Here is a 25,975-nt window from a genome sequence, read left to right as displayed (position 1 = left end):
GCAGAGGAAGGAGATGACACGGAGACCCTAAGGCGGGACATCTAGAAACTGAAGGAAGAGCCACGTGGCTGGGGGGACAGTGGGCAGGGAAAAAGTGCGGGACCATGTGGAGCTGGGTGGGGGCAGCGGCCACCATGGGGAAAGCCACTTGTCATTTTTGGTCCAAACTCAGACATTTTTGAAAGAAAAATGTGGGTGCTATTAGTAATCATCTGGGACAGCAGGTGTCAGCCGGGACTGTACCTGGAAACCCATGAGTAGGGGGCTTAGTGGACAGAGACGGTGACATCACCTTGCCCCCGTGTTGCCCACTGGTCCACTGGGAAGTGCCGCGAGCTGGTGAGCATGTGTCCTCTCGGTTCTAGCCACCATCACCCTGGTCTGCAGTCCTTCCTCTGGCAGGTGGGCAGCTCCATCGACAAGCCAGCCCTCCACTGAGACCTGTCTCCTTTGTTCCCTTCTCTCCTCTTGCCCTGGACGGGGCTTTTAGGAACACTGCCACGGAAATGCAAGAAGGAGCTCCTGGCCGTGAAGCTAAGGAACCGGCCAAGCAAACAGGAACTAGAAGACCGGAACATTTTCCCCAGAAGGACTGATGAAGAAAGACAGGAGATCCGGCAGCAGATCGAGATGAAGCTCTCCAAGTAAGTGGCAGCGTGCGGGCACAGCCGGGCCTGTGCTCTGGCCTTGCAGGCTGAGCCCCTCTGAGATCCCACATCCTGGGTGTGCCAGGCCGGGACGCACAACCCACCGTCTGCGGCAGGCCTCTTGACCCTGCCACCGTTGATGTTTGGGGCCGTGTGGGGGCCCTTTCCTGTGGGGGCTGTGCCGTGCACGCTCAGATGTTTAGCAGCATTCTCGGCCTCTACACACTACACCTCCCGTGACAACCAAAACTGTCCCTGGACATCATCAAATGCCTCCTGGAGGGTGAATTGCTCCACTGGCCTGTAGCAGCCAGGCAAGGACTGGGCCAAACTGATGAGGACATGGTTTGACAGTGTTAGAGACAGAGGGCAGTCTCTGTTCACCTCTGTCTGATCATTTTCCTGCAAGAAGGTGGATCCAGTGTTGCCAGATCTTCTAAGTTTGTCAAGTAAAGCTACCCCCCCACCCACACACACACAGTTATGCAGCCACGTGTGACTTAATGACAGGATACATTCTGAGAAATGCGTCATTAGGAGATTTTGTTGTCGTGGGAACATCACAGAGCGCACTACACAAACCCAGAGGGTGCGGTCTGCTGCACATCTGGCTACATGCTGTAGCTGATGGCTCCGAGGCTACAAACCCTACAGCACATGACTCTACTGAATACCGGAGGCAATTCTAGCACATTATGGTATCGAAACATTTCTCAACATAGAAAAGGTACAGTAAAAATATGACATACAAAATAAAAAATGTCACGTCTGTATAGAGCACTTACCATGAATGGAGGTTGCAGGCCTGGAAGGTGCTCTGAGTGAGTCCCGAGTGAGTGGCGAGTGAATGGGAAGGCTAGCGCGTGACCGTGCACCACTGAAGACTTCAGAATCACCGCACACTTAGGCTAGCTAAATTTACATAAACTGTTTTTTTCTTTAATAGTAACTTTTTACTGGATAAACTTTAACTTTCGGACTCTTGTAATAACACTTAGCACTAAACACAAATTATACAGCTGTATAAAAATAATTTCTCTTTGCCCTTATTCTACAAGCTTTTTATATTTTTCAATTTTTTAACTTTTTAAATGTTTTATTAAAAATTAAAACACAAATGCCACATTAGCCTAGGCCTGCACAGGGTCAGAACCATCAATATCACTGTTGTCTTCCTCCTCCACAGCTTGTCCCACTGGAAGGTCTTCAGGGGCAATACCAAGCATAGAGCTGTCATCTCCTGTGAGAACAAGGCCTTCTGGACTCCTTCTGAGGGAGCTGCTGGAGGCTGCTTTACAGTTAACTTTTTTTTAATAAGTACGAGTACACTGTAAAATAATCATTAAAATTACAGTGAATACATGAAGCAGTAACATAGTCATTTAATATCATGATCAAGTCTGATGTACTGCACGGTTACATGTACTAGACTTTTAGAGGCCTTGGCAGCACAGTAGGATTTTTTTACACCAGCATCGCCACAGACATGTTAGGAATGCGTTACACCACGATGTTATATGACAGCAACAATGTCACTAGGCATTAGGAATTTTACAGCTGCATTTTCATCTTCTGGGACGACTGTCGTGTATGTGTCGTATGTCATATATCATTGAAATGTCATGAGGTGCATGTCTGTGCATATATACACATACATGTATATCCACATACGCATCATTTTCTGGACAATATGTGCACCAAGTCCGCCCATCATCTGCCGTCTGGCTGTGACCCAGAGCCACAGGTGGGCACCTTCTGTGTTGCACCCCCAAAGGGTTCCCTGGGTGGTCCCTGCAGTCTGCTGGGCTGGAGATGTCCGTGGGGCAGGACAGAGTGGAGCTGCTGTGTCTTGCTGGTTGAGGTCTGAAGGGATCCAGTCATGCCCCTGAGAGAGAATGGAGGCTTCTTTTGGAAGGCAAGGCTGCCATGAGCCAAGTGGAGCTGACCTGTGTGGCTTTCCAGGATCGGGTACCTCCCTAGTGGTGTTCCACATTCCAGAGCCCCTCAGAGCTTGCTGCGTACCCCAGTTTGCGCCCATGGACACTGCCCAAAGGTGCCAAGAGCCACTGAGCAGGCATCGGTGGGCTTTCAGAGGAAAGTCATGCCATTCTTGCAGGGTGGGCCTCTGTTTCCCCTTTCACCGGGCCAGATGGCAGACTAATGTGTCTCGGGTGTGGTAGGAGAGGAAATTCTGATAAATCTCATACGCACCATCCCAGCAGCCACAGTCCACATCTCCTGCCCACCCTGTGAGGTGTGAGTCAGTCTGTGCAGGGCTGGGCTTGGCAGACAGTGCCCTGGACAGCCCCTAGTCCGCCCCTTCCCTCTTTAAACCTCAAAAGTCGACCCTTCCCTGGAGGGAGAGACAGTGCCCCAGGGGTGAGGGGAACCAGCTCCGGGAGCGCCACTGCCTCTGTTGATTTGCTCTGCACCCTTGCTGTCCCCAGGCCCCTGAGTCACTGGAGACGCTGGGAAAATGCAGGTTCTGATGCTGCAGGTGCAGGGAGGCCTGACAGTCTGCATTTCTAGCAAGCTTCTGGGGCTGCCGACACTGCTCGCTGCCAGGCCGCAGGTCACACTTTGAGAAGCGAGGGTCTGCAGCAGGGTCCCCAGCCTGGGAACCATTGATGTTTGGGCCCAGATTGTTCTCCGTGGAGGGGCCGTCCCAAGTGTGTAGTGTGTTAGCAGCATTCCTCCCACCTTCCACTAGATGCTAGCAGTACATCCTCCACTTCTGACCACCAAACGTGTCCCAGACACCGCCCAGCGTCCCCTGAGGTCGGAGACAACAGAACGCTCCCCGGGTGAGAATCCATGATCTGAAGGTTGGACACCCCCTCTGGGCAGATTTTCCTCTGAGCAGTGGGGCTTTTCATTTCGAGGAAGGGTTGTTTCTGGTCTCCGCTGGGGAGCTTGAGCCCCAGTGTTCCCAACTCCCACCAAAATCCTTATTTGACTGTTTTCACGGTGGAGGGCCGTGAACGTGAGCAGGTGAGGCCGGCCCGGGGCAGGGCTATGGATAGAGCACAGGGTCCTACCCTTCCAGGTGTTACAGAGTTGTGCTTGGGGCGCAGGTGCAGGTTGCATTTCTACCAGCGATTGGGACTGCCCTGCCGCTCGGCCTCTGCACCACGGCATCGTCATCCCAGGCTTTCGTTTCCGTGAGTCTCAGTGATGGGACGTGTGTTCCTAAGGCTTGGTTTCCCATTTCTCTGATTTCCGGTGAGGTAGAGCATTATTTTCAGCGTTTATCAGCTTTTTGGTTTCTTCTTTGATTTATGTACTTTGCCTGAAGTTTTCTTTATCTTAATGATTTTTAGGAGTTTACTTTTGAAGATGTAGCTTCTAATCCTTCCCCGTTTTGAGTTACATGATTCTTCTCTCTGTTTGGGGCTTGTTTTTTCAGTTTTAAAATACTTTTCTTTGAGGCACAGAGGTTTTGATTTTTAAGGCTGTCAGATTGCTGATCATAAACTTCAGGAGCTCACAGCCTTTTTCTGGGAGGACCAAGTTGTCAGTATTTTGAGGTTTGTGAGCCAGGCTGTCTCCGCCACCCCTACTCAGTTCAGGCGCTGTAGTACTGAAGTAGCTGTAGACAATCTGAGGATGAAGGGGCATGGCTGTGTGTCAATAAAACTTTATTTACAAAAATAACCAGCGGTCCATTGGGCCCAGCTGGCACTTTGCTGACCCCCGATGTGCTTTATGGTTCGCACTATTTGTACCGTGTTTAAAAATCCTTCCCAGCCTGGAGGTCATCAGAATTTTATTCACTTCTGTTATTTGCAGTTGCCTTTACCTATGCCAGTTAATAATGGTTTTCTATTTGATAGTCAAACCGAGTTCTTTCAAATTAAAATATTAAGTGAATTGATCTAAACAATCTAAACAAAAAAAAAGGTAAGTAATGGAAGATAGTACATGTGGTTCAAAAAACAACAAAAATTATAGTGGTGCTTGGAATGAGAGATGCCTGGAGTCCCCACCGCCGACAGTGAAGGTGGAGAGGGAAGTTGGGAGAAGGTTGGGCTGCCGGGGATACCCCAAACGCCCCCTACATAAGAAGTACCGAAAACATGGGCCCTGTGGCTTGTTTTTACTCGATTACTTACTGAATCTGGAACTAATTTTAAACCTTGGACTGGAATGTAGTAGCTCCCTGGTATTTGTCACCATGTTTAAAAACCTGGAATTAGACACAGAGAAAATAGCAGCGGAGAGTAGCATCCCAGGAGGTCAGCCATGGCTTCCCAGAGGCGCCGTTTGTTTTCACTGCAGCAGTGGCTTCATTGGTCTCCCTTTGTCTCTGCTCTGCCCCCTTTGAGAGATTCCTCCACCGTCTCTTGCTAGGTAATTCAGCCTCTGGTTGCCATGGCAACGTGCCATCTACTGTATCCCAAAGAACGTTTGCCATTTCCTTTTTTTAATTTCCAGAACCTTCATATTTTATCTTCTGAGTGTTCCGGGGCCTTTTCCTGGTGAAGTAGTCACTGCTCCCTACGGCTACCCCAGAACACATCCGTGTGCTTGGTCCGGGACCCCCAGGAAAGTCACGGTCCCATCTGAAAGAGTGAAGCTATATGCTGATTCTCACCCCTCTCTGTGTAGGAGCTCAGCTTACCTTTAAAACTTGTGTCGATGCATCAGCAGAGTATGAGAGGCCTGCAGCTCCCGCACGGTAGGTGTGCCCTGGAAATTATGCACAGAGGCACGGGCAGTATTGCCTCCATCCTGTCCACAGCCACCATCTAAGGAGAGCAGCGGGAAGGACCTGCTGCTGGCTTTCAGCATAGGTGCCCGCGATGTGCTTGATGTCTGCCTTACTTTCTTTCTTTTACGTAGTCTTCACAGTAACCCAGTAAAGCAGGTGTTACTATCATCTCCATTTTACAGATGAGAAAATTAAGCCTTAGTGAGAAGGTAACTGGCCCGGGGCCACGTAGCTTGCAGAAGCTGCTGTGCAGTGAGATGGGCCATTTGTTAGAGCCCCAGGCCTGGTCCTGGGAGAAGCATTCTAGACACAAAAGCACTGTGGCTCCTTGTTTATCTTAGGCATGGCTTTGAATTTTCATATATTGGTTTGGCTTTGATCAGGGTATCTGCTGGCAACTAGGCAACGCACCAGGCCTCTTGGGCAAAGGACTTCACACTTGCTCTAAAGCAGTGCAGAATGTTGGCCAGGCCCGGTGGCTCATGCCTGTAATCCCAGCACTTTGGGAGGCTGAGGCAGGCGGATCACTTGAGGTCAGGAGTTCGAGACCAACCTGGCCAATATGGTGAAACCTCCTCTCTACTAAAAATACAAAAATTAGCCAGGCGTGGTGGCTGGTGCCTGTAGTCCAAGCTACTCGGGAGGCTGAGGCAGGAGAATCGCTTGAACCTGGGAGGCAGAGTTTGCAGTGAGCCAAGATCATGCTATTGTACTCCAGCCTGGGCAACAGGGCAAAGACAGGGGGATGGGGGGTGGTGGCAGTGCAGACTGTCAACCCAGCATGGAGCAGTGGGGGGTTGGACATCCTCGGGGGAACATATAGAAAGAGACGCTGCCCAGCAAGGGCTCTGGAACAGTGCAGCAAGCAGCCTGAAACCCCAGCCGTCTTTGTCTCAGCTGCGTGAGATAGGCCAGCACGTGTCTCAGAATCTCTCTCCTTGTTTGTGAAATGGGGATGGTGGCAATACCTGCCTCAGGGCCCTCTGGAAGATTCCACATTGGTCCCTGAAGAAAGTCATAAAAGCACATTCTCAGCAGGGGGTGCTGGGGCCAGAGCTGCTGCTGTCACAGTCAAGGCTGGATGCCCTCCTGGGCAAGCTGTCACCTGCACGGAGCAGAGGCCAGCAGCAGGCCTTGTGGCAGGATGAAATGAATGCTGCTGCATGAACAGCGGTCACGTTGCTAGTGGGCCAGGGAGTGCAAGAGCATTGCTGTTGATGGGGCTTGAGTGTCATTCCCATTCGTGACTGTTGTGTAATTTTGCCCGAAGAGAGAGGAATAGGGTAGGCACCTCCTAAGTCACGCATAAGCTGTCATTCCCCTTGGGGCGTTCTTTGCTCCCAGGAACGCATGTGAGAAGCTGATTAACGCTCAGTAGCATCTTTCAGGAGGGGGCACTTAGCATGTTCACACAGCAGTTAGCGGATCTCTGAGCGGCTTCTCTGTACGTTTTGTTCTTTGGCCTCCAGAACACGCTGCACCCTCAGGTGTCCTCCTGGGCTGTGGCCTCCCACTACCTGCTCTGTCTGCAGGAGTAGGACACAGCGTGCAGCGAGTTTAGATGCTCCCTCCTCTAGATGTGCTTTAGGCAAGGCAGGCCTATTTTTGGTCCCGGAGACAGAACGCACAGAAATGTGGAGACAGTGTCCCCGCAGAGGCTGTGGTTTGGGCTGCAAGGCAGAAACCGCGCCTGGCCAGCCAGGGGACCAGGCTGTCTCAATGGGGCCTTCGTTCTGCTGTGAGCTTTTACCTGAAACTGTGTGGACAGAAATTTTTACTTCCACAGAAACGGTCTTTGGTAAATTTCAAATACATGGAAGTGGGGGAAGAATCAGCTTCCGATGCCAGCCTTCATAATGACACCACTAATAGCAGCATCTGAGAGGGTCCGCCCTGACGCTGGGCAGGTGCGGCGCTGATTGCCTGCGATGCCAAGCAGGGACCATCATCCCTGCTCTGCAGATGAGGAGACTGGGCAGAGAGAGGCTAAGCAGTGCCCCCGGGTCTCACAGTTCACGAATGGCCAGGCTGTGGGCTCCAGGGCCCTCGCGCCCAACCACTGAGCCTTGCTGCCTGAGGCCAAGCATCTGGCTCACACCTTGTGGACAGGGCCAGGAAGCTGATGATATACTATAGCTAAAGGCCAGTTTCCAGTGAATGTTTGTGTTAATGAGGTGGTTATGGTCCATGTTCACTGGGCTGAGTCCTTTGCCCGCTGATGTCTGCAACCCTGAAGTTCTGTGCTCGCTATGGTGTGGGTGCTGGACACATGCTCCTTCATGGATCTTGCTACTTCCCCCGAGACCCTCACTGAGGAGTGAACACACCCGACATGGGTCACTCCCGGGGCAGGGCTGAGCTGCCACAAGCACTGAGGGTTTCTCTTGTCAGTTATCATTGCCGTCCTGAAAAGGTTGCAAAGTTTGCCTTCTGCCTCGGGGTTAATCCGTGGCTGCCGGGATGGAAGGTAGCATTTGAAATTACCTACAGGGGGAGGCTGCACCTGCAGAACGGGCCCAGTTGATCCTGTGACATCCAATGTCATTGCCCATCTCTTGGGGTGCTTACCCCTCAAATTACAGAGATTTTGTCATGTAGAGTGCACATGCTAGGCGCTGGGGTGCAGAGATGAGAAGATGCGCTCACAGGTGATAAATCATTGCGTATGGTAAAAGATGTACACAGATAGATGTGTGGACCAGCTTCAGGAGGGAGGGTGAGGGTGTCCCAGGCAGACCAGCCAGTGAGAGCTCAAAGGCCGGAAGCAGCAGCGCCTTCCCAGGACCACCCTGGGGGCTGAGAAGGTTCAGGGCTGGGTGAGGGTGGCAGGGCAGAGGGAGAAGGCTGGAGGGGCTGCAGGGCCAGGTGGTGGAAGCTCCTGTGCTGCCCGCTATGGGTTCCCAATCCACACAGAGCTCCTCTTGTCATTCTGGCTCAGCTCAGATGTCACCTTCCTGACCATCCCCCAGTGGCACAGCCTTACCGTTACCCTGTGTCACATCATCCCCTGCTGTGTTTTTAGCCACTTCCACAGCTGCTGAAAGTGCCATTTGCTCATCTGTTCTGTTCGCCTCCTCAGGGTGTGCCCACTGGCATGGCGGGGCCCTGCCCTGCTGTTCTGTGAGGACCTTGCCCACCAAGGAGGCGCTGGCTAAGCTGGTGGGAAATGGCAGATGAGGAGGCCTGGCTCTCCCGAGAAGCAGCCAGGGCTCCCTGAGGGGTCAGGAGCAAGGGCATGTCTGGGAAACGCCCCTCTGCTGCAGTGCAGGGCTGGTTTGGGAGAGCAAGGCTAGAGCTGGGTGGGGAGACAAGGGTCTCTCACATGCTACAGGCGCAGGAGCCAGCACCATCCTGGGGACGCGGGGCTGCAGAGAGGACGGCAGAGCTGGTGAGGATGAACGGCAGGCCTGGGGGTGAGGGAGGAGGGCCTGCCAGCCTAGGGGTGGATGGGTCTGCAATGGTGGAGAGGGAATCCAGGAAGAAGGCAGGCAGACACAGGGGAAAGGTTCTGTGTCCAAAGAGTCCCTAGGCCGTCAGGTCCCTGGGGTTTTTGGCAGTGGTTACATCCACTTGTGCAGATGAGATTGCCCAAGGAGCACATGGGCTGGAAGGGGAGACTGCCCCGTCCGTGCTGGGCTTGCTGATCTCAGCTGAGGTCAAGGGTATTCAGAGCCCATCGTGGTGTTTTATATGGTCCTGCATTTCCTGTTATCCTTGGTCCATTTCCTTCTACACTATCTTGCCTCCAGCTTCACACACTTGTACAGAAGGCAGTGGTTGTTTTTCACTGACCACCAGGAACCACAACAGGCTTCTGTGTGTTCCAGTGGAATAAGCCCTATCCATCTCTCAGGAATGGAGCAGTGTTAAGTTTTTTTTTTTTTTTTTGAGGCAGAGTCTCGCTCTGTCACCCAGGCTGGAGTGCAGTGGCGCGATCTCGGTTCACTGCAAGCTCCGCCTCCCGGGTTCATGCCATTCTCCTGCCTCAGCCTCTCTGAGTAGCTGGGACTGCAGGCGCCCGCCACCACGCCCAGCTAATTTTTTTGTATTTTTAGTAGAGATGGGGTTTCACCGTGGTCTCGATCTCCTGACCTCGTGATCCGCCTGCCTCGGCCTCCCAAAGTGCTGGGATTACAAGCGTGAGCCACCGCGCCCGGCCTGTTAAGCTTTTTTTTTTTTTTTTTTAAAGCACAATCTGAAGACACTGGGGGCTTGAAACCCATTTTTTCTTGTTCTGAAGCCTGTGGGACCTCAGCGATTGGACCTTGCTGAATAATTTGGGGTTTTAGGTTGGGCACATAAAGGGCAAAGGGCTTCTGTTTGGATAAAATAGGAGGTGAGGGGAAGGTGAGATCCCCTCGTGTTGCTGAGAAGGGAGTTGGGGGCTGAGTTCCCCACCTTCAGAGGTGACATCTCACAAGCCGGACCTTGGGACTGTCCCTGTGGACCAAAGCTGGACTGGGAAGTTCAGGGAACCCTCGACTTAAAGAGGGCTCTTGTTAATAAACAGTCTTCAAGGACCAAAGCCCAGACTGTTCTCCCAATGTGGTGTACACGTGAGGAGGGGCCTCATCAGGGAGGAATTTGGCTTCCTAGTATTCAGAAACACATTTGTCTGCTCAGTCTCTGAAATTGCCAGTGGGACAATTTCCAAAGGGATCACCAGAAAGAAGGTAAATGCAGAGACAAACAAGCAACTCACCATGCCCAGGATTGTTCTTGATCAAAATGCCAACAGCTGGGCATCTTCAGCCAAAAGAAATGCAGTTGTGGCAGGAAAGACTCAGCTGTACTTGGGTTCCGGTTTTGTTTTGTTTTGTTTTTTGAGATGGAGTCTCACTCTGTCTCCAGGCTGGACTGCAGTGGCGTGATCTCGGCTCACTGCAACCTCTGCCTTCCGGGTTCAAGCGATTCTCCTGCCTCAGCCTCCCGAGTAGCTGGGATTACAGGTGTGCACCACCATGCCCAGCTAGCTTTTGTATTTTTAGTCGAGACAGTGTTTCACCATGTTGGCCAGGATGGTCTCGATTTCTTGACCTCGTGATCCGCCTGCCTTGGCCTCCAAAAGTGCTGGGATTACAGGCGTGAGCCACTGCGCCTGGCTTGGGTTTCCTGTTTTATAGTGAACCTCAAGGTTGCAAAACAGGTGATGAGGCTTGTGATCATTTACCTTTTTGGATCATGGGTCTGCGAACTGGATGAGAGTTTTAAGCATGTCAGGTGTGCAAACATCTCCTATGGTTCTGGGAATTTCTCCTTGCATAGCCACCATTGTCTACAGCAGCAGTCCCCAACCATTTTTTTTTTTTTACCAGGAACCAGTTTCATGGAAGACAGTTTTTCCGTGGACCACGGAGGAGGATGGTTTTGGGATGATTCAAGCACATTACATTTATTGTGCAGTTTATCTCTATTATTATTACATTGTAATATATAATGAAGTTATTACACAACTCACCATAATATGGAATCAGTGGGAGCCCTGAGCTTGTTTTCCTGCAACTAGATGGTCCCATCTGGAGGTGATGGGAAACACTGATGGATCATCAGGCATCAGATTCTCACAAGGAGTGTGCAACCCAGATCCCTCACATGCGTAGTTCACAATCTGCTGAGAATCGAATGCTGCTGCTGATCTGACAGGAGATGGAGCTGAGGCAGTAATGCTTGCTTGCCACTACTCACCTCCTGCTGTGTGGCCAGGTTCCTAACAGGCTAGGTTCCCCCAGACGGGTACTAGGTTTGGGACCCCTGTTCTAGAGCAGTCGGCACGTGCTGGGGACTCTGGGTCCATTACAGCATTTCCTTCCTGTGTGATAGGCCTCACAGCCTCCACTTTGCATGTGAGGAAATGGAGGCTCAGAATTGTTAGTAGCCAGTGAGTAGCTGAGTGAGGACACGAACCTGAGTCCAGCTCCAAGTCCTGTTCCTTAGCCTATTTCACAACTCCCTGGAACTCATCCATGGCCATCCTCTGGTTCAAATTATCCTCCACCTAGGCAGTAGACTTTCCTTTAAGGAAGGAAGAAACTTCTTCAATGCTTTATCCTCAGTGCCTGGTACACAGTAGGCTCCCAGCTAATTACTGTTGAATGGATGGTTGGTTAGATGGATAGATGGATGATTGTATGACTGGATAGGTGGGTGGTTGGGTAGTTAGATGGATGGCCATCTGGATGGTGGGATGATTGAACAGATTAATGGCTACTGGGGTAATTGCATTATGAGATGCATGAGTAGGTAGATGGAGAGACAGCTGGATGAATGGATAGATGGGTGGATAAGTGGTTGGATGTTGTGTAGTTAGATGGATGAGGAGGTGGATGGAGACATTGTTGAACTAAATTCTTACTGAATGGCATCCTATTCACTGTGCTTGATGTACCCTAATATCTGTCCATCCATCCATGCAACTGTCTCAGCAGGCACAGTGGGTTAGATGCAATTTCCTAACAGTTTATTTCAATAAAATAAGAGTTTAGTTCAATACAATAAGCGTTTATTGAATGAATATCTTTCTTTGCATAGTGGGCTCTTTGGATGCATTTAAGCAATGACTCCATTTACTACATTGATTATAACCAACCTATTCAGAAGTGTATTTGTGAATAGTGTGAGCCATCAGGACCTCAGTGGCCATTGCCAATTTTGGAGACCGGTTCTGTGCTGTCTCCAGGCCAGGGTCTGCGTGTGCTTCCGGCGACACCACTGCCGTCTGGCTGCTGACCAGCCTGGGCTGTTTCTGAGCTGCAGGTCCTTAGGCCCTCAGGTGAGGATACTCCAGAAGCCCCCACTTCACCCTCACTGGAAGGAAGTCTCTGGTGGAAACAAGCTACTCCTAAAGCTTTCTGAGCACTCGTCAGGAGGAATAGGGGAGAAAGCTTTATCGGGATGAGTAAGACCAATAATATTAACCCATGACTCACCACAGGAGGCAGGTGGGGGATGGCATCTTCACAGCTCATTCAACAGAGTAGAAGTCACAGACCCAAATGCGCCATAAGTGACCTGGGCCAGGCAGGGCTGTGGCATCCTGGGGAGTGTGCACTCTTGCTCAAGAGGGCAGCTGTCACTCAGGTCCTGTGGGCCATCACCCCTGGCCATACGTCAGGCCATTGTGGCCAGAATTTCCAAGAGAAGCTGAAGATTTGATTTTTTTGGTGAAATAGCCTTCATGTAAATGTTGAGAGCCTCTTCATATTTTTAAAAGCAATGTGTGCACCCAGAAAACGTATTTGTGGACCATATTTGCCCCGGGACCACCCACTGGCCACCTCTGATATGAAGTCACTTATGCACTTGTATTGGGAGAAGTACATGTTTGTTTACACTGAGGTTAAGGGGATTTTCAACTCTTGAGTTAGCAGGGAAAATAAATGGGTCATCCTGTAAAGTGACTGTCAGCAGCGGAAGCCTCCAGGACTACCACTGTCAGTATCCTAGGGAGCCTCAGCCAACCTGTCTCCTTCCTCTCACCTGTGAGGGGGCCCTTGTGTGAGGCCCTCTCAGCTCCACCCTTGTTCTGAGGAAGCAGCACAGTGCACCGCTGAGAAGTCAGGATGGACAGAATGCCTCGGTTCCCAGCCAGCTCTGCAGTTTTCCAGCCTGTGGGCATGGGGAAGTCACTTCCTGACATGCGCCTTACTTTCCTCCTTTGTAAAAGGGATGTGATTACAACAGAGCCCATCTTGTGGGGCCACGGGAAGGAGGTAATGAGCCGTCACATGTAGAATGCCTGGAATCATGCCTGGCAGAGAGGAAGCTCTCCAGGAAGAAAAGGAAGAAATGAGCTCCATGAGGATAGGGAATTTGTCTCTTTCAGTTTTAACAGCTTTGTTGAGACATAATTCACACACCACATGCTTCACGCACTTTAAGTGTCCAATTCAGGGCTTCCAGCGTACTCATAGAGTTGTATTTCCATCAGCACAATCGATTTTGAGATATTTTCCTTACTCCAAAAAGAAGCCTCTCCCTCTCAGCTGTATCTCCAGTCCCTAGAATGGTACTGAGTCCTGTGGGTACTCGGTGATTTTGCAGCTACTGCTGCAGGGACGAAGGGGAAACTGCATGGGAAGGTGTCTCCTAAACGTGACCAGTTATTGGTGTCACCATTCCCTTCGCTTCACCAACTTGATCTTCTTCAGATCCTTTTCTTCTGCTTCAGCATCTTTTCATTGTCATCATTTCATCTTCATCACTATCGTCACCTTCACTGCTTATCATCATCTTTGTCATTTTCATCTTTTTCTTCCTTATTATCTTTCCATCATCTTTGGCAACAACTTTGTCAACATTTTTATCCTCAGCATCATTTTCATCATTTCCGTAATCATGAATTTGCCCCATCTTTGCTCCCTAGGAGACACTCAGAGAACCTGGGCTCTCAATCCCCTTGATATCTGGGGGCTTGGCCTATGAGGGGAATGAAGCCCACATCTAAAGCAGGTTCCGGAGGCTCCGCTGAATCTGATCGTGCCTGGAGGGAAGAGGACTCTTGAGAATGGTGGGGGCTGGGCGCAGTGGCTCATGCCCGCAATCCCAGAACTTTGGGAAGCCGAGGCAGGAGAATCACTTGAGTCTAGGATCACTTGCTGTGTTGCCCAGGCTGGTCACTAGACCTGGGTGCCCACAGGCAGATAAGAGGGAGGTGCCTGAGTCACCAACTGCCCACAGGACTGAGGCACCTCCCTGTTATCTTCCTGCTATTTTCCAGATCAGCCTGGGCAACACAGCCAGACTCCATCTCTACAAAAAAATAAAAATTTAAAAACAGCTTGGCATGGTGGTGCACACCTGTGATCTCAGCTACTTGGGAGGCTCAGGAGGGAGGGAGGATGGCTTGAGCCTAGGAGTTAGAGGCTGCAGTGAACTATGATGGTGCCATTGCACTCCAGCCCGGGCAACAGAATGAGACCCTGTTGTTAAGGAAAAAAAAAAAAAAAAAAAAAAGGTGGGAAGGTGAGTCTGAGCTGGGACCCTGCAGATCCCACAGGTCCAGCTCAGGTTGCCACCCCCGTGTGTGGCCTGGTCGGGCCGGTGTTGTCCCGGTACTGGCCACCCGTCAGCTGAGGCATGCAGGGCTCTGCCATCTATAGCCTTCTTTGGATTCCCAGATCCCAAGAACAGAGGCTGTTGGCATTTAGCAATTTATATGATTTTCTTCCTTTTTTTGATGCTGCAGATTTATCCAACTGACTTTCCCAGCCCTCCAGGGGGACCGTTGCTGGGGCTTCCATTCTCTCTTTGTTTAGAGATTTCTATCTCAGGGCAAGCGGAGATCAGGTCTGTTCTGCACAGATGCACCTTCCTGAGCTCTTGGCGTGGCACCACCTCCTGCTTCACCGCTGTGGTGAGGGGTCTGCCTGTGAACACTGCAGAGCCTCCAAGGTCAAGAAGACCACCAAGATTTATGAGGGCACTCTCAAGGATTTGTTGCAAAAATGCAAAGGAGCTCATGAGGCAGTGCTGTGAGCAGGCTCTATGGGATGTTGTGGGGAGAAATCAACCTCAGCGCTAAAAGGAGGGGCCTGGTAGTCCTGCAAAGGCCGGGGCAGGCAAGGCCAGCATGGATCAGGCAAAGCGGTGGCTATCATGTATGGATCTTGTACGTTCTGCTTTTAGATGGAGGTAGCTAAGCAACAGAACACACAGCTTCCAAATCAGGACAAGTTTAAACTGGCAAATCTCAGCCCCAGAGGATATAAATATGACGCTTCATCGTCTTGGGTGGAAGTCCCTGTGTACAGGGAGGGAAAGCCCGTCTGTGTGTGGCATGCAGGGTACAGGGAGTGGGTCCCCGAGTCCCATCCTGTGCAGGGGAGAGGCTCAGGCCCCTTCTGTGTAGTGTCAATATGAAGTGGCCCTGTCCCTGCTGAGGCCTCCAGGGAGGGAATCTGTAGAGGATGGTACAGCATGTTTTGTAAGAAAATGCAAAACAACATCAACCCCCATTCAGTATCAATAAAACATGATTACCAGGGAGCAGGTGGTTTGATGGACTTGGAGGCTGCCTGGCTGAGAGCCATGGGCTGAGTGAGCCCAGGGAAGTCACTTGGCGTGTCCAAGCCTTGAAATGGGTGTGTGATGTCTGCCTGCTCAGATGCTTGCGGGGACTAAATACCACACAGCCCTGCTTCACCCAGGATCGGGGCTTAGCGTGTGTGAGAAGTAGTCATAGTAATAAGAGCACAACCATAGCTCACTAACATGCATGAAACCCGTGTTTTGTATGAGGGGTGGTGTTTGCCTGCATTCATATCAACATGAGATGTAAATGCTATTATTGGATTTTCTTAGCAGCTAAGGAAATGGAGGCCCAGAGAGATTGGGTAAGATGCTCAAAGTCACTCAGCTAGTAAGCTAGTGGAGCTGAGATGTGACCCAGGCGGGCTGACTCCAGACCCCATGTTAGAGCCACCCTATTCCCTGGAATAGTTGCACAGGCAGTCAGGACTGTTATGGTTGTTCCAAAATCAACAAGGACCCAGCAGACTCCTCTTATCTTCCTGCTACCTACCCTTATGCTGGTGTTGATCCTCCGTGGCCCAGGGTGGCTGCAAAGGCACCAGACATCATATTCAAGTCCCAAAGGGGCATACATCTCAGCTGAGTCAGCTCTTCCAGAGGGCTCCTCCCAGAAGCTCCTGCACACACATCTACCTACTGCTCCTTGGTTGGACCCTCCTCATGTGGCCGTGGTCAGCTGGAAAAGAGACTGCTCTGAATAGGACCAGCATGCAGGCATAAGAAGGGGAGAAGGGAGATGGGGTAGGAAACTCGCGGCTTCTGCTGCTTTAGGTGTTCGAGTTAATTTTGTTACATTAAAGGAAGAAAAGAAGCAACAAATGAAGAGATGGGTGAGTGAATGGAAAGCATTCTGTTAGGTAGCAATGATTTCTAAATGATTTCTGGAGCGCCCGGTTTCAGGAGTGCATGTGGATCCCTATGGGCTTGAAGAGCGCAGCCAGCGAACTTAAAAATGCCCCATTCCTGACCCTCCCACGCTGGGCCAGGGAGGTGAGCAGCTGGCAGGAAGTTGAGGAGGAGGAGGGAAAGGGGAACCCTGAGGGGCCCTGAGAGTGATGTGGACAAACACAGCTACCCCCTCCCCAGCAATCCCATCCCTTTCCCAGTAATCGCACCCCTTCCGCAGCGATCCCACCCCCTCCCCGGCCATCCCAATCCCTCCACAGCCATCCCACCCCCTCCCCAGCAATCCCACCCCCTCCCCAGTGATCGCACCCCTTCCGCAGCGATCCCACCCCCTCCCCAGCAATCCCACCCCCTCCAAAGTGATCCCACCTACCCTCTGCAGCGATCCCACACCCCCCCACAGCGATCCCACCCCCTCAGCAGCGATCCCACCCCCTCTGCAGGGATCCCACCCTCTCTCTAACATTTTAGTTCAGCAACCGATGTTTCCTGAACAGCCTCTATGTGCCACTCTCTGCACTGGGCCTAGGATAGGGGGAAGAACAAAGCAGATGCAGGGGCTGCCTTCTGAAACTTCCATTCCACCAGCAAGCATGGGGGAGAGGAGGTCAGGTGAACACATGTGTGGTACATGTGGAATATGTGGCTATGGCTGGACAAGGGAAGAGCTGGAGTGCAGAGTGACCATGTTCCATGCAGTTGGCTTCCAGCGTCCCCTCCCGGGCTGGTGGGCGCTGGTACACCTCAGTGCCATTGCTGATGAAGGTCTGGGTCCTGTGGAAATGGTGTGGTCTGCAGATGAGGTGCACCTGTCTTTTCTTAAATCGAGGACATTTTCAGGTGGGTTTGGTTTCTCTCTGACTCAGCTGGTTCAGTCAGCCTGATGGGCACCTACCGTGCGGCTCGGGCCCGGTGCTGGGCAAGACCCTGCTTCCAGCTCCCAGCCTCACTAGGAGGGAGGATGGGAGCCACAGGATGTGCCCAGTGGAACAGCCGCCAGGTCAGGTGAACCCTGGAGAGGGGTGGGCTGTTCAGGCCGGGGACCCCAGGAAGCCACAGGGAGGAGTGCATGGGAGTGACCCTGGAAGCCCAGAGATGGAGATGGGGAGGGGAAGGGCTGGCAGGAGCCCTGCCCGAGCAAAAGATCAGAGGCAGGCAATGCTCAGCATCCAAGGAGGAAAGCAGAAGGAGCTGGAGGGCAAGGCGGGCCCTGGTACCTGGCAGGTGCTCCACTGGTGACTGTGGAATAGACCCCAAAGGATCTTAGCCCTGGGGGCAGGCAGTGGGGAGCATTACGTATTCTTTCCATTTTCAAAATTTAAATAAGGGACTTATATACGTGGTAAAAAATAAAACGGTACTTCTCACTCCCACCTCATCCATCTGTCCGGAGTCAGCCACTGTCCACGGGGCCATTTGTGATCATTCAGAAGTGGGTCTTTATAGGAGTCCTAATGCCCAGAACAGTAATCTGCAGATATTACCTCCCATGTGCTGTGCAAAGCTCGGGGCTGAGCTGGCACCTGCGGTAGATCCTTCACTCGGCATCAGTCTCTGGAGGGAGGTAAAGACCTGTCCTCAGTGCTCAGCCCCAGGTGACTACTCAAAAAGCCATTGGAAAGAAGAGATCATAAGCATGATTTGTTCATGCTTTAAACACTATTTTAAACTAAACCAGACAGATGTCACTTGTTTGGCCATCACTTTGAGGTAGAATCCAAGGACATTTCTTTGAGGAAGGATCTACCAACTTAAGTTATTTTTGCTCTAAACAAAGGCTGGATGCATCTCCTCCAAGTTCCACCATCAGTTTCTTTGGAGAGGAGTGAGTATTTAAAGGCACTTGGAAGCAATCTAAGTGCAGAATCCTTCCAGAGTTTTAAGGCCCCACCTCCCCAGATCTCACTTCTCTCTCCCACGCAAACTGCACAGTGGTATTTTTAGCAACTTGCCTCTACTGACTCCAAAGCTTAGTTTTCACGGAAGTTACATTTTCATTTTACACCCGTATGAGATCATTTAATCAATGTGCATTAAAAGCTTAATTAAATTTATTACAGAAACAAGTACACCTGATGCAAATAGGTTTGGGAACAAAAGCAACCAGTTCCTGATCCATGCACAGCTCAGCTGGTGTGGCCAGGCAGGTCTGAAATCCTCAGGGAGGCCACGAAGTCAGGACAGGACTCCCAGCACGGCTGGGGCCACTGTCCACAGGAAGGATTTCTGCCTCAAGAAGCCTCAGCCTGTCTCTAAGGCCTTTCCACTGATCAGATCAGGCCTACCCAGTTCAGCCAGCACACTCTCCTTGACTTAAAGTCAGCTGATCATGGCCCTTGGTCACATCTACCAGACGCCGTCACAGCAGCACCTAGATGAGTGTTTGGTTGAGTAACTGGGAATTGTGACCCCACCCCCCACCACCCTTCAGATTGACACATCAGATTGACCCTCACAGATTCAAGATTGGCAGAAAGCTCATGAGCAGATCTAAGATTGCACTCACTCACTCACTCACAGCCTCCCTCCTCAGGTGATTTGTAGAGAAGCCACTATTCAAGCAAAGGGCAAGTTCAAAGCTTAGACTCTTGATGATGTGGTGTTGCAGTTTCTATATTCACGTTTATTCCCTTTTATCTTCCCCAGAGTCTGGCTGGGAGAGCCTTCCACATAAGGGCTGATGGAGCAGCACCTGGTTCCTTTCTGTAATGGCATTGAATTCCACTGCAGGGTTGAACACGGGTCCTTTAGGCCCTAATGGGCATTAAGGTTCTGCCCTGTGCTTGGCTATAATGAACGTCCTCATACGTGTGTCTGTAAGAGGCCCATGTGGAAGGATGTTCACACATGTCAGAAATCTTGGAACTGGAACTGGCAGGTTAGAGAATATATGCATCTATCATTTTTGACCTGAGCACTGACCACCAGGGAATGCCCCTGATTGACAGCCCCACCAGTGCAGGGGGAGGGGCTCTGTCTACACTCCTGTCAACATTGTGGATTTTCCAACTTTCTGCCCTCTGCTGATCTGGAGGTGGCACAGTGACGTGCTGTTTGGCACAACCACACACTCCATGTGGTTGTTATTTCCGTGGAGGTCTGTGAATGACGATGAGCTTCGGACTTGCCCCACAACTGCAGCCCAGTTCTACCAGTAAGGCTGAGCTGTGTCTCACAAGCCCAGAACCACGCCCCCTGCAGTGGGGCCCCTGCATTGCCAGTGGCTTCTCTGCTCATTTTGCTGTGCCAGCTTGAGCGGCTGTGCAGGGGCTGGGGATTCAGCAGTGACCAGGTAGACAAAGGCTCTGCCCTTGGAGGGGTCCTGAGTCCCTAACTGGCCAGCTTGATGCCTTGTCCTGGGTTAGCACACGTACTGCCTTTTGCACTCTGGTGGCAGCTGCACAAGCGTGGGACTGTGGTGTGTCTTTCACAGGCTTGGAAGGTGGCTTGCCCAAGGTTGCCTTGTTGCTGTCAAAACCAGCCTTTGGGCTCAAGTTTCTCAATGTAAACCTGGCGTTGCCTTGATGTCCCATTCATATATCCACTCATTCATTCAGACATTCATTCATTCATTCACTCATTCATTCAGTCATTCATTCATTCACTCATTCATTCATTCAGTCACTCATTCACTCATTCACTCGTTCATTCCGTCACTCGTCCATTCAGTCACTCGTTCATTCAGTCATTCATTCAGTCACTCATTCATTCAGTCACTCATTCATGGTCACTTATCACGGACCAGGCTTGGTTCCAGGGCCCTGAGTACACAGCTAGCCCCTCACATACAGCTCTCTCCTTTCAGTCTCACCAGGTGAGACCATGGAGGTGCAGAGAGGGGACTGGCTGCACCCAGGAGGTGGAGGACAAGAGACACTGGAGAGTCTGGGAGGCCAACTCCACGTACCTGGAGTTCTTTTCTGCACTGCCCTGGGAGGGAGCCCAGGCTCCAGGGGACATATTTCTCCTGCAGGGTGGGGTTGGGAGGACAGAGTAGGCAGTTCTTACCATTAAGGTACTCAAAACATAAATAATCAATTCTGGCCCTGAAGGCCACAAAATACACAAATGCACCGGGGAGCAACCTGTGCAGAAAGGAGCCAGTTACTTCAACTGGAGGAGTTGGGGTGGGCTTTCTGGAAGAAGAGGTTTAAGCTGAACCATGGGGAGATCTGGGTAACAACTTTCTCAGCAGAGGGAAGGGCCCAGGCAGAGGCGCCGGGTGGGAATCAGCTTGGCATGTGCTGTGGTCTGAATGTTTGTGTCCTCCCCAAATTCATGTGTCACCCCCAGTATGATGGTGGTTGTACACGGGGCCTTTGGGAGGTGATTAGGTCACGAGAGTGCAGTGCTCTTGAGTGGGATTAGCGCCACCAAAAAAGGGACCACTGAGGGCTGCACTGCTCCCTCCACCATGTGAGGACACAGTGAGAACATGCTGTCCCTGGGAAAGTGGGTCTTCCCCAGATGCCAAATCTGCTGGCACCTCAACCTTGGACTTCCCAGACTCCAGAACTGGGAGAAATGGATTTTTGTTGTATATAAGACACTGAGTTTAGGGGACTGTGATGTAGCAGCCCTGCTGGGCAAGGGCAGGTCAGCATGACCAAAGGAGGACAAGGTATGGGGAGGAGGGAGAGGAGTGGGGTGGGGGAGGGGAGGGGTGCTCAGTGGCTTTGAGGAGGCTGGAGCTCTGCTTTTTAGCAGGTTGTCTCCCTCCAGGAATTGCCTGCCACGAGCTGGGGCCTCTGGGTCCTGGTGGATGAACACAGATCTTCGCTGAGTGTCCCTGGTCTGGGCCAATGTGGGGCCAGCGTCTTGGTTCTTCCCAGCTGACTCAACCTGGGCTTGGCTCACCCTTGGCTGGGACCCGAGGAGGCCAGGCAGGGTGGTGGGGCCCAGTGGGGTGTGGGGCACATTCCTTCCAGTGCACTCCCCTGCCCCATCCTTACACCTGGCATTACAGGCACACGCTGTCCTCACCCTGCCTCTCACACGCCCTCTCTCCTGCACACACCCTCCTGGCCCTGCCTCTCACACCTGCTATCTCTGCACACACCCTCCTGGCCCTGCCTCTCACACCTGCCATCTCTGCACACACCCTCCTGGCCCTGCCTCTCACACCTGCCATCTCTGCACACACCCTCCTGGCCCTGCCTCTCACACCTGCTCTCTCTCTACACACCGTCCTCACTCTGCCTCTCATACTCGCTCTCCCACACACTCCGTCCTTGCCCTGTCTCTCATGCCTGCTCTGCACACACCGTCCTGGCCCTGCCTCTTAACGCCTGCTGTCTCTGCTTCCCTCTCTCACGTCCTTCCCTGCAGGGTGCCTCTCTCCCTCTTCTTTGCACACATGTTCTTGGCCTTTCTTCCTCACTCCACTTCCCTCCTTTCAAAAATAGCATTGGCAGGGCTGGGCATCACTGTGAATGACATTCTCTGTGTTACCTTGACTGTGAGAACAGAAAGTGCCTCTCTACAGGTAGATGCGAGTTTGGTCCTGAAAGTCAAGGGCCTGGTTTTCCTCTGGAGGATTTGAATCCGTCCCTTTCCCCACTCCCCTCCCTTCCCTCCCTCCCTCCCTCCCTCCCTCCCTCCCTCCCTCCCTCCCTCCCTCTCCCACATAGTTCTCAGGCACCAGGTGATTCCTCAGCACCTCTGAGAGTCCCCAGATGGAAGGTGACCTGGGTGTCCCTTGGTGTCCATGTTGCTGTGTTTAGCACCTGGAAGAGGAGGTAGAAGGGGCATGGGGAAGCCTCTCAGGGCAGCCCGGGAACCATCCAGAGAGACCGGTGCTGGTGACCAGCTGGCCTTCATGGGCGGGGTGGAAGTGATCTTGGTGCCTCACCTGAGCCCTTGGAACACCCGGCTCCAGGCAGCTGATTGGAGGCGAGACCCCTCCCCACCACCAGTGGGGCTGTTCCTGGTGCAGAGGGTGAAGGACTCTTCTGTATCCCAGGGGCACTAACCCATCCCTGGGCAGGACAGTCTAGAGTCCCTTTTTGGCTTACGGTGGGCCACAGAGCCAGGCTGACAAAACAGAAATAGCAACAGTGATGGAGACAGTGCAGTGTGCAGCTTGCGGAGCCCAGGGCACAGCAGCCTGGCTAGCCCCTCACATACAGCTCTCTCCTTTCAGTCTCACCAGGTGAGACCATGGAGGTGCAGAGAGGGGACTGGCTGCACCCAGGAGGTGGAGGACAAGAGACACTGGAGAGTCTGGGAGGCCAACTCCACGTACCTGGAGTTCTTTTCTGCACTGCCCTGGGAGGGAGCCCAGGCTCCAGGGGACATATTTCTCCTGCAGGGTGGGGTTGGGAGGACAGAGTAGGCAGGAGCCTTTGGCCTGAAGGCTTGTCACTGTGGGCACAAGAGGCATGGGACACCTTCCCGACATCAGAAGCCCCCACCGCACCAAGCTCGGCGGGGCTTCCTGGTGGAGTTGAAGTTGCCTGCCTCCTATGCCCTCAGGACATAGGAGGCAGGCCAGCCGTTCTCTGTTGCCTTTTGGAAATTCAGGGCAGCTCTGTGGATTGTCACAGCAACTGGAGCTCCTGCTGTATTTTCGGGATGGTCCCGGGAGGCAGGTGTTCTGCAGCCATGGGGCACTCCCTTAGCAGTGAAGACTGGCCCCCCATTCCACTTGACTTCTGAATGTCCCTGGGACACTCATGAGAGTCCAAAGCCCGTTTATGATGACCTGAGCCTCAGCCTGAGTGCATTCTGGACACACACACGAGGTATTTTGGTGGAGTTGTATGACAGGTGGCGTCTCCTGGAATGCAAATGCCAGAAACCTCTCCCACAGATTGAGGAGGGAACTTTGCTTTGTCCAGAACTTCACCAAGAAGCATTCCTCCGCCAGTGTCTCTCAGGGCATGGAGTGACCAGTGTGGCAGCTGTGGGTCTGTCTGCATTTGTGGCTGGCACTGTGATGGTGATTTTTCTGTAGCGGCAGCATTGGCAGTGTGTGCTGTGTTACCTAATCCAGCCACGCCTGGCACTTCTATTGGAATATGTGTTATTTGATTAAAACTTAATTTCCTTTTTCCTCCTTTATATTGCAGATAGGTGTTAATGGTTTTTTTTTTGGTTATGCGTGTGAGGGATTTGGAGGAAAAGGGACAAGACAGAACAATTGTTATAATGGGGGGGGTGCGGGGTACAGTGGGGCTGTGGACCCCTGTGTGGGGAGAAGGACATCTTTGCCGGACAGGGACAGTGTGAACAGCCACCTATTGGTAAAGGCAGCTCGACGTGGGGCCATCACCGGGCATGGAGTTTTGGGAGGGGTGGGAGTAGGAGGGGCTGCTGGAGGGGTCACCGTGGACTGAAAGGCTTTGCTGAGGGCCTTGCAGTTTGTCCTGAGGATGGTGGGAACCCGGGCTTGAGCTCATCGTGGGAGTAGGAGTTAGAGTTATGCTGCTGTGGGCAGGGAGGTGGACAGTGTGGAAGTCTCCATCATCCAGGGCCGAGGCTTGTGGCCTGGATCGGGGAAGTGGCCTTGGGGATGGAGAGAGGCAGATGGATGGACAGACGGATGGATGGATGCAAGCAGAACCCAGCAGACTTGGAGCTTCCTGGGGTGTTGGACGTGGGGAGTGAGAGGAGCCAGTTCTCTCAGGGGTCTGGTGTGTGCCTGGGTGGTGGCTGGAGCCAGCCTCTGAACCCAGGATGCTGGGCGCTGAGCAGGTGTGAGGAGATGGGGAACAGGGTGTGAAAAGGTCGACTTTGGACTCAAAATGCCTGGGGTCACATCCTCCCTGGCATCCTGGAAGTCAGGACTGCTGGGTGCTGAGATGGGGCTTGCCCCAGGTGTGTGGACCAGCAGCCGGCACCTCTCAGCTGAGCCCTCAGTCGGCAGAACATCCCTGCTTGCTGTTTCCTAGTGTGGACACACTCCATCCCCTCTGCCTGGATGCCCATCCCGGGTCTTTCCCTGGGCGTTTTCTTTCATCATCCAGGCCTCATCTTATGGCCTGGAGAGTCCTCTTCTCTTCCTGAACTTCCCTTCAGACACACCCACATTGCTCTGATGCTCTGAGACATAGGGTCAACACGTCTGTCATCCATGCACCCAGATGGTGAGCGCTTGGGTGCAAGGAGAGGAGGCATCTGCCCCATTCACCATCAGATGTCTGACGATGCATCGATACATCGTGTGAATGATGTGTGGAGACGCTGCCTCGCTGGGGAATCCCATCTCCAGGCGGGGGCCGCCAGCTTTTCTCAGTGACTCAAGGCGGCTGTGGGGCAGGATTGGCATTCCCAGAAAGGAGCCTCCCAAAATAGCCCGGGCGTCCCCTGTGGGTGTAGAGCTGTCTGTTCTCTCTAGGAAGGCATTCTGCCTTGTATGGAAGGAATTGCTTCTCAATTTCTGCTCCACACTGAGGTGACTTCAGCTGTTGATTCAAACCTCTTCTGTGACATCTGTGCTGGGGTGAGATCAAGATTTGGGGGATGTGCATTTAGTGGGGCAGCCTGGCTGGGTGGGGCTTCATCAGGGAAGCAAAGCTTGGGGAGCTGGAACTATACTTCTCCTGACCCCGTGTCTTTCCACTTCCTGAAATTACCTGCAGCCCCTGCTGCTGTGCTCATCGTGCAGGAAGGCAGTCAGCTGAGCAGTGTGTGCAGAAGATGATTCAGAAACTGGTACAGGCTTGGCACTGAGACAGCGTCTGATGGGGGAAGAGGGGGTGTCTGATGAAAGAGGCTATGACAGACGGAGAAGCATGTGTGAGTCTGATGGAAGAGGGTATGAGTGTCTGGTGGAAGAGGGTATGAGTGTCTGATGGAAGAGGGTATGAGTGTCTGATGGAAGAGGGTATGAGTGTCTGATGGAAGAGGGTATGAGTGTCTGATAGAAGAGGATATGAGTGTCTGATGGAAGCGAGTGAGTGATGGACAGTGTGAGTAGAGGATGAAAGAAGGTGTATTTGATGGAGGAGGGTGTGTCTGATGGAGATGGTGTGAACGTCTGATGGAGAGGGCATGAGTGATGAAGAGGGTGTGAGTGTCTGATGGAGGAAGATGTGAGCATCTGATGGAGGTGTGAACGAGTAGATTATGGAAGAGGGTGTGAGCGTCCGTCTGATGGAGGAGGCTGTGAGTGTCTGAAGGAGGAGTGTTTCTTGGGGATCCAGGCCTGCAAGGAGGCTCTGGGCAGGATGGAGCCTGCAGCTCTGCTGTCTGAAGCTGGAAGAGACCTGGGCTCAGCACGCCAGGTGAATAATATCAGTGCTATAGTAGTAATGATAATGCTACCTATTTGTGTGCCAACCTCCTCCTATATTTAGTGTTCTCGACTCTCCCAGCATCCCTGTGGGTTTTGTTGGCAGGTGTTCACCTGGGGAATCAGAGGCTCAAGTAAGGGAGGGCATGACCTCGTCACCCAGCTGGCAGGGGTCAGAGCTGGAACTGGAATCCTAGCTCTGTGCCAGTGCTGGGGCCCCAGTGCTGACTGTGGAATAGTTGACAGCCTCCACAGACCTGGAAATGTGGGTGGCACAGCTGCATCATGACTCCCGGAGCCTCTCCAGGCGTCCTGACTGTCTAGGCTGTCGGCTGTCTCATCAGCTCCACCTCTGGGCCCCTTCCTCCCCATCGTTTGTCCCCTGCTTCCCTCTCTCCTCTGTGCTACTCACAGCACAGGGCCACGTGTGTCGTAGGTGACTGCTAC

At 52.4% G+C, this 25,975-nt stretch overlaps 1 protein-coding gene across 5 annotated transcripts in view; it reads left to right on the top strand.

The window, feature by feature from the left end:
• PHACTR3 (phosphatase and actin regulator 3) overlaps nt 1-25,975 on the top strand; it is a 272,059-nt gene that overhangs the window by 229,706 nt on the left and 16,378 nt on the right. For all 5 annotated transcript variants that reach the window (XM_004090051.2, XM_030825450.1, XM_003277518.2 and 2 more), the window contains exon 8: nt 491-644. In XM_004090051.2, coding sequence (XP_004090099.1) covers nt 491-644 — 154 coding nt within the window. The remainder of the gene's footprint in view (nt 1-490; nt 645-25,975) is intronic.

Source organism: Nomascus leucogenys, chromosome 13, assembly GCF_006542625.1.
Source record: "Nomascus leucogenys isolate Asia chromosome 13, Asia_NLE_v1, whole genome shotgun sequence".
In the NCBI taxonomy this organism is placed as follows: Eukaryota; Metazoa; Chordata; class Mammalia; order Primates; family Hylobatidae; genus Nomascus; species Nomascus leucogenys.
This window is presented reverse-complemented; position numbering and strand designations above follow the sequence as displayed.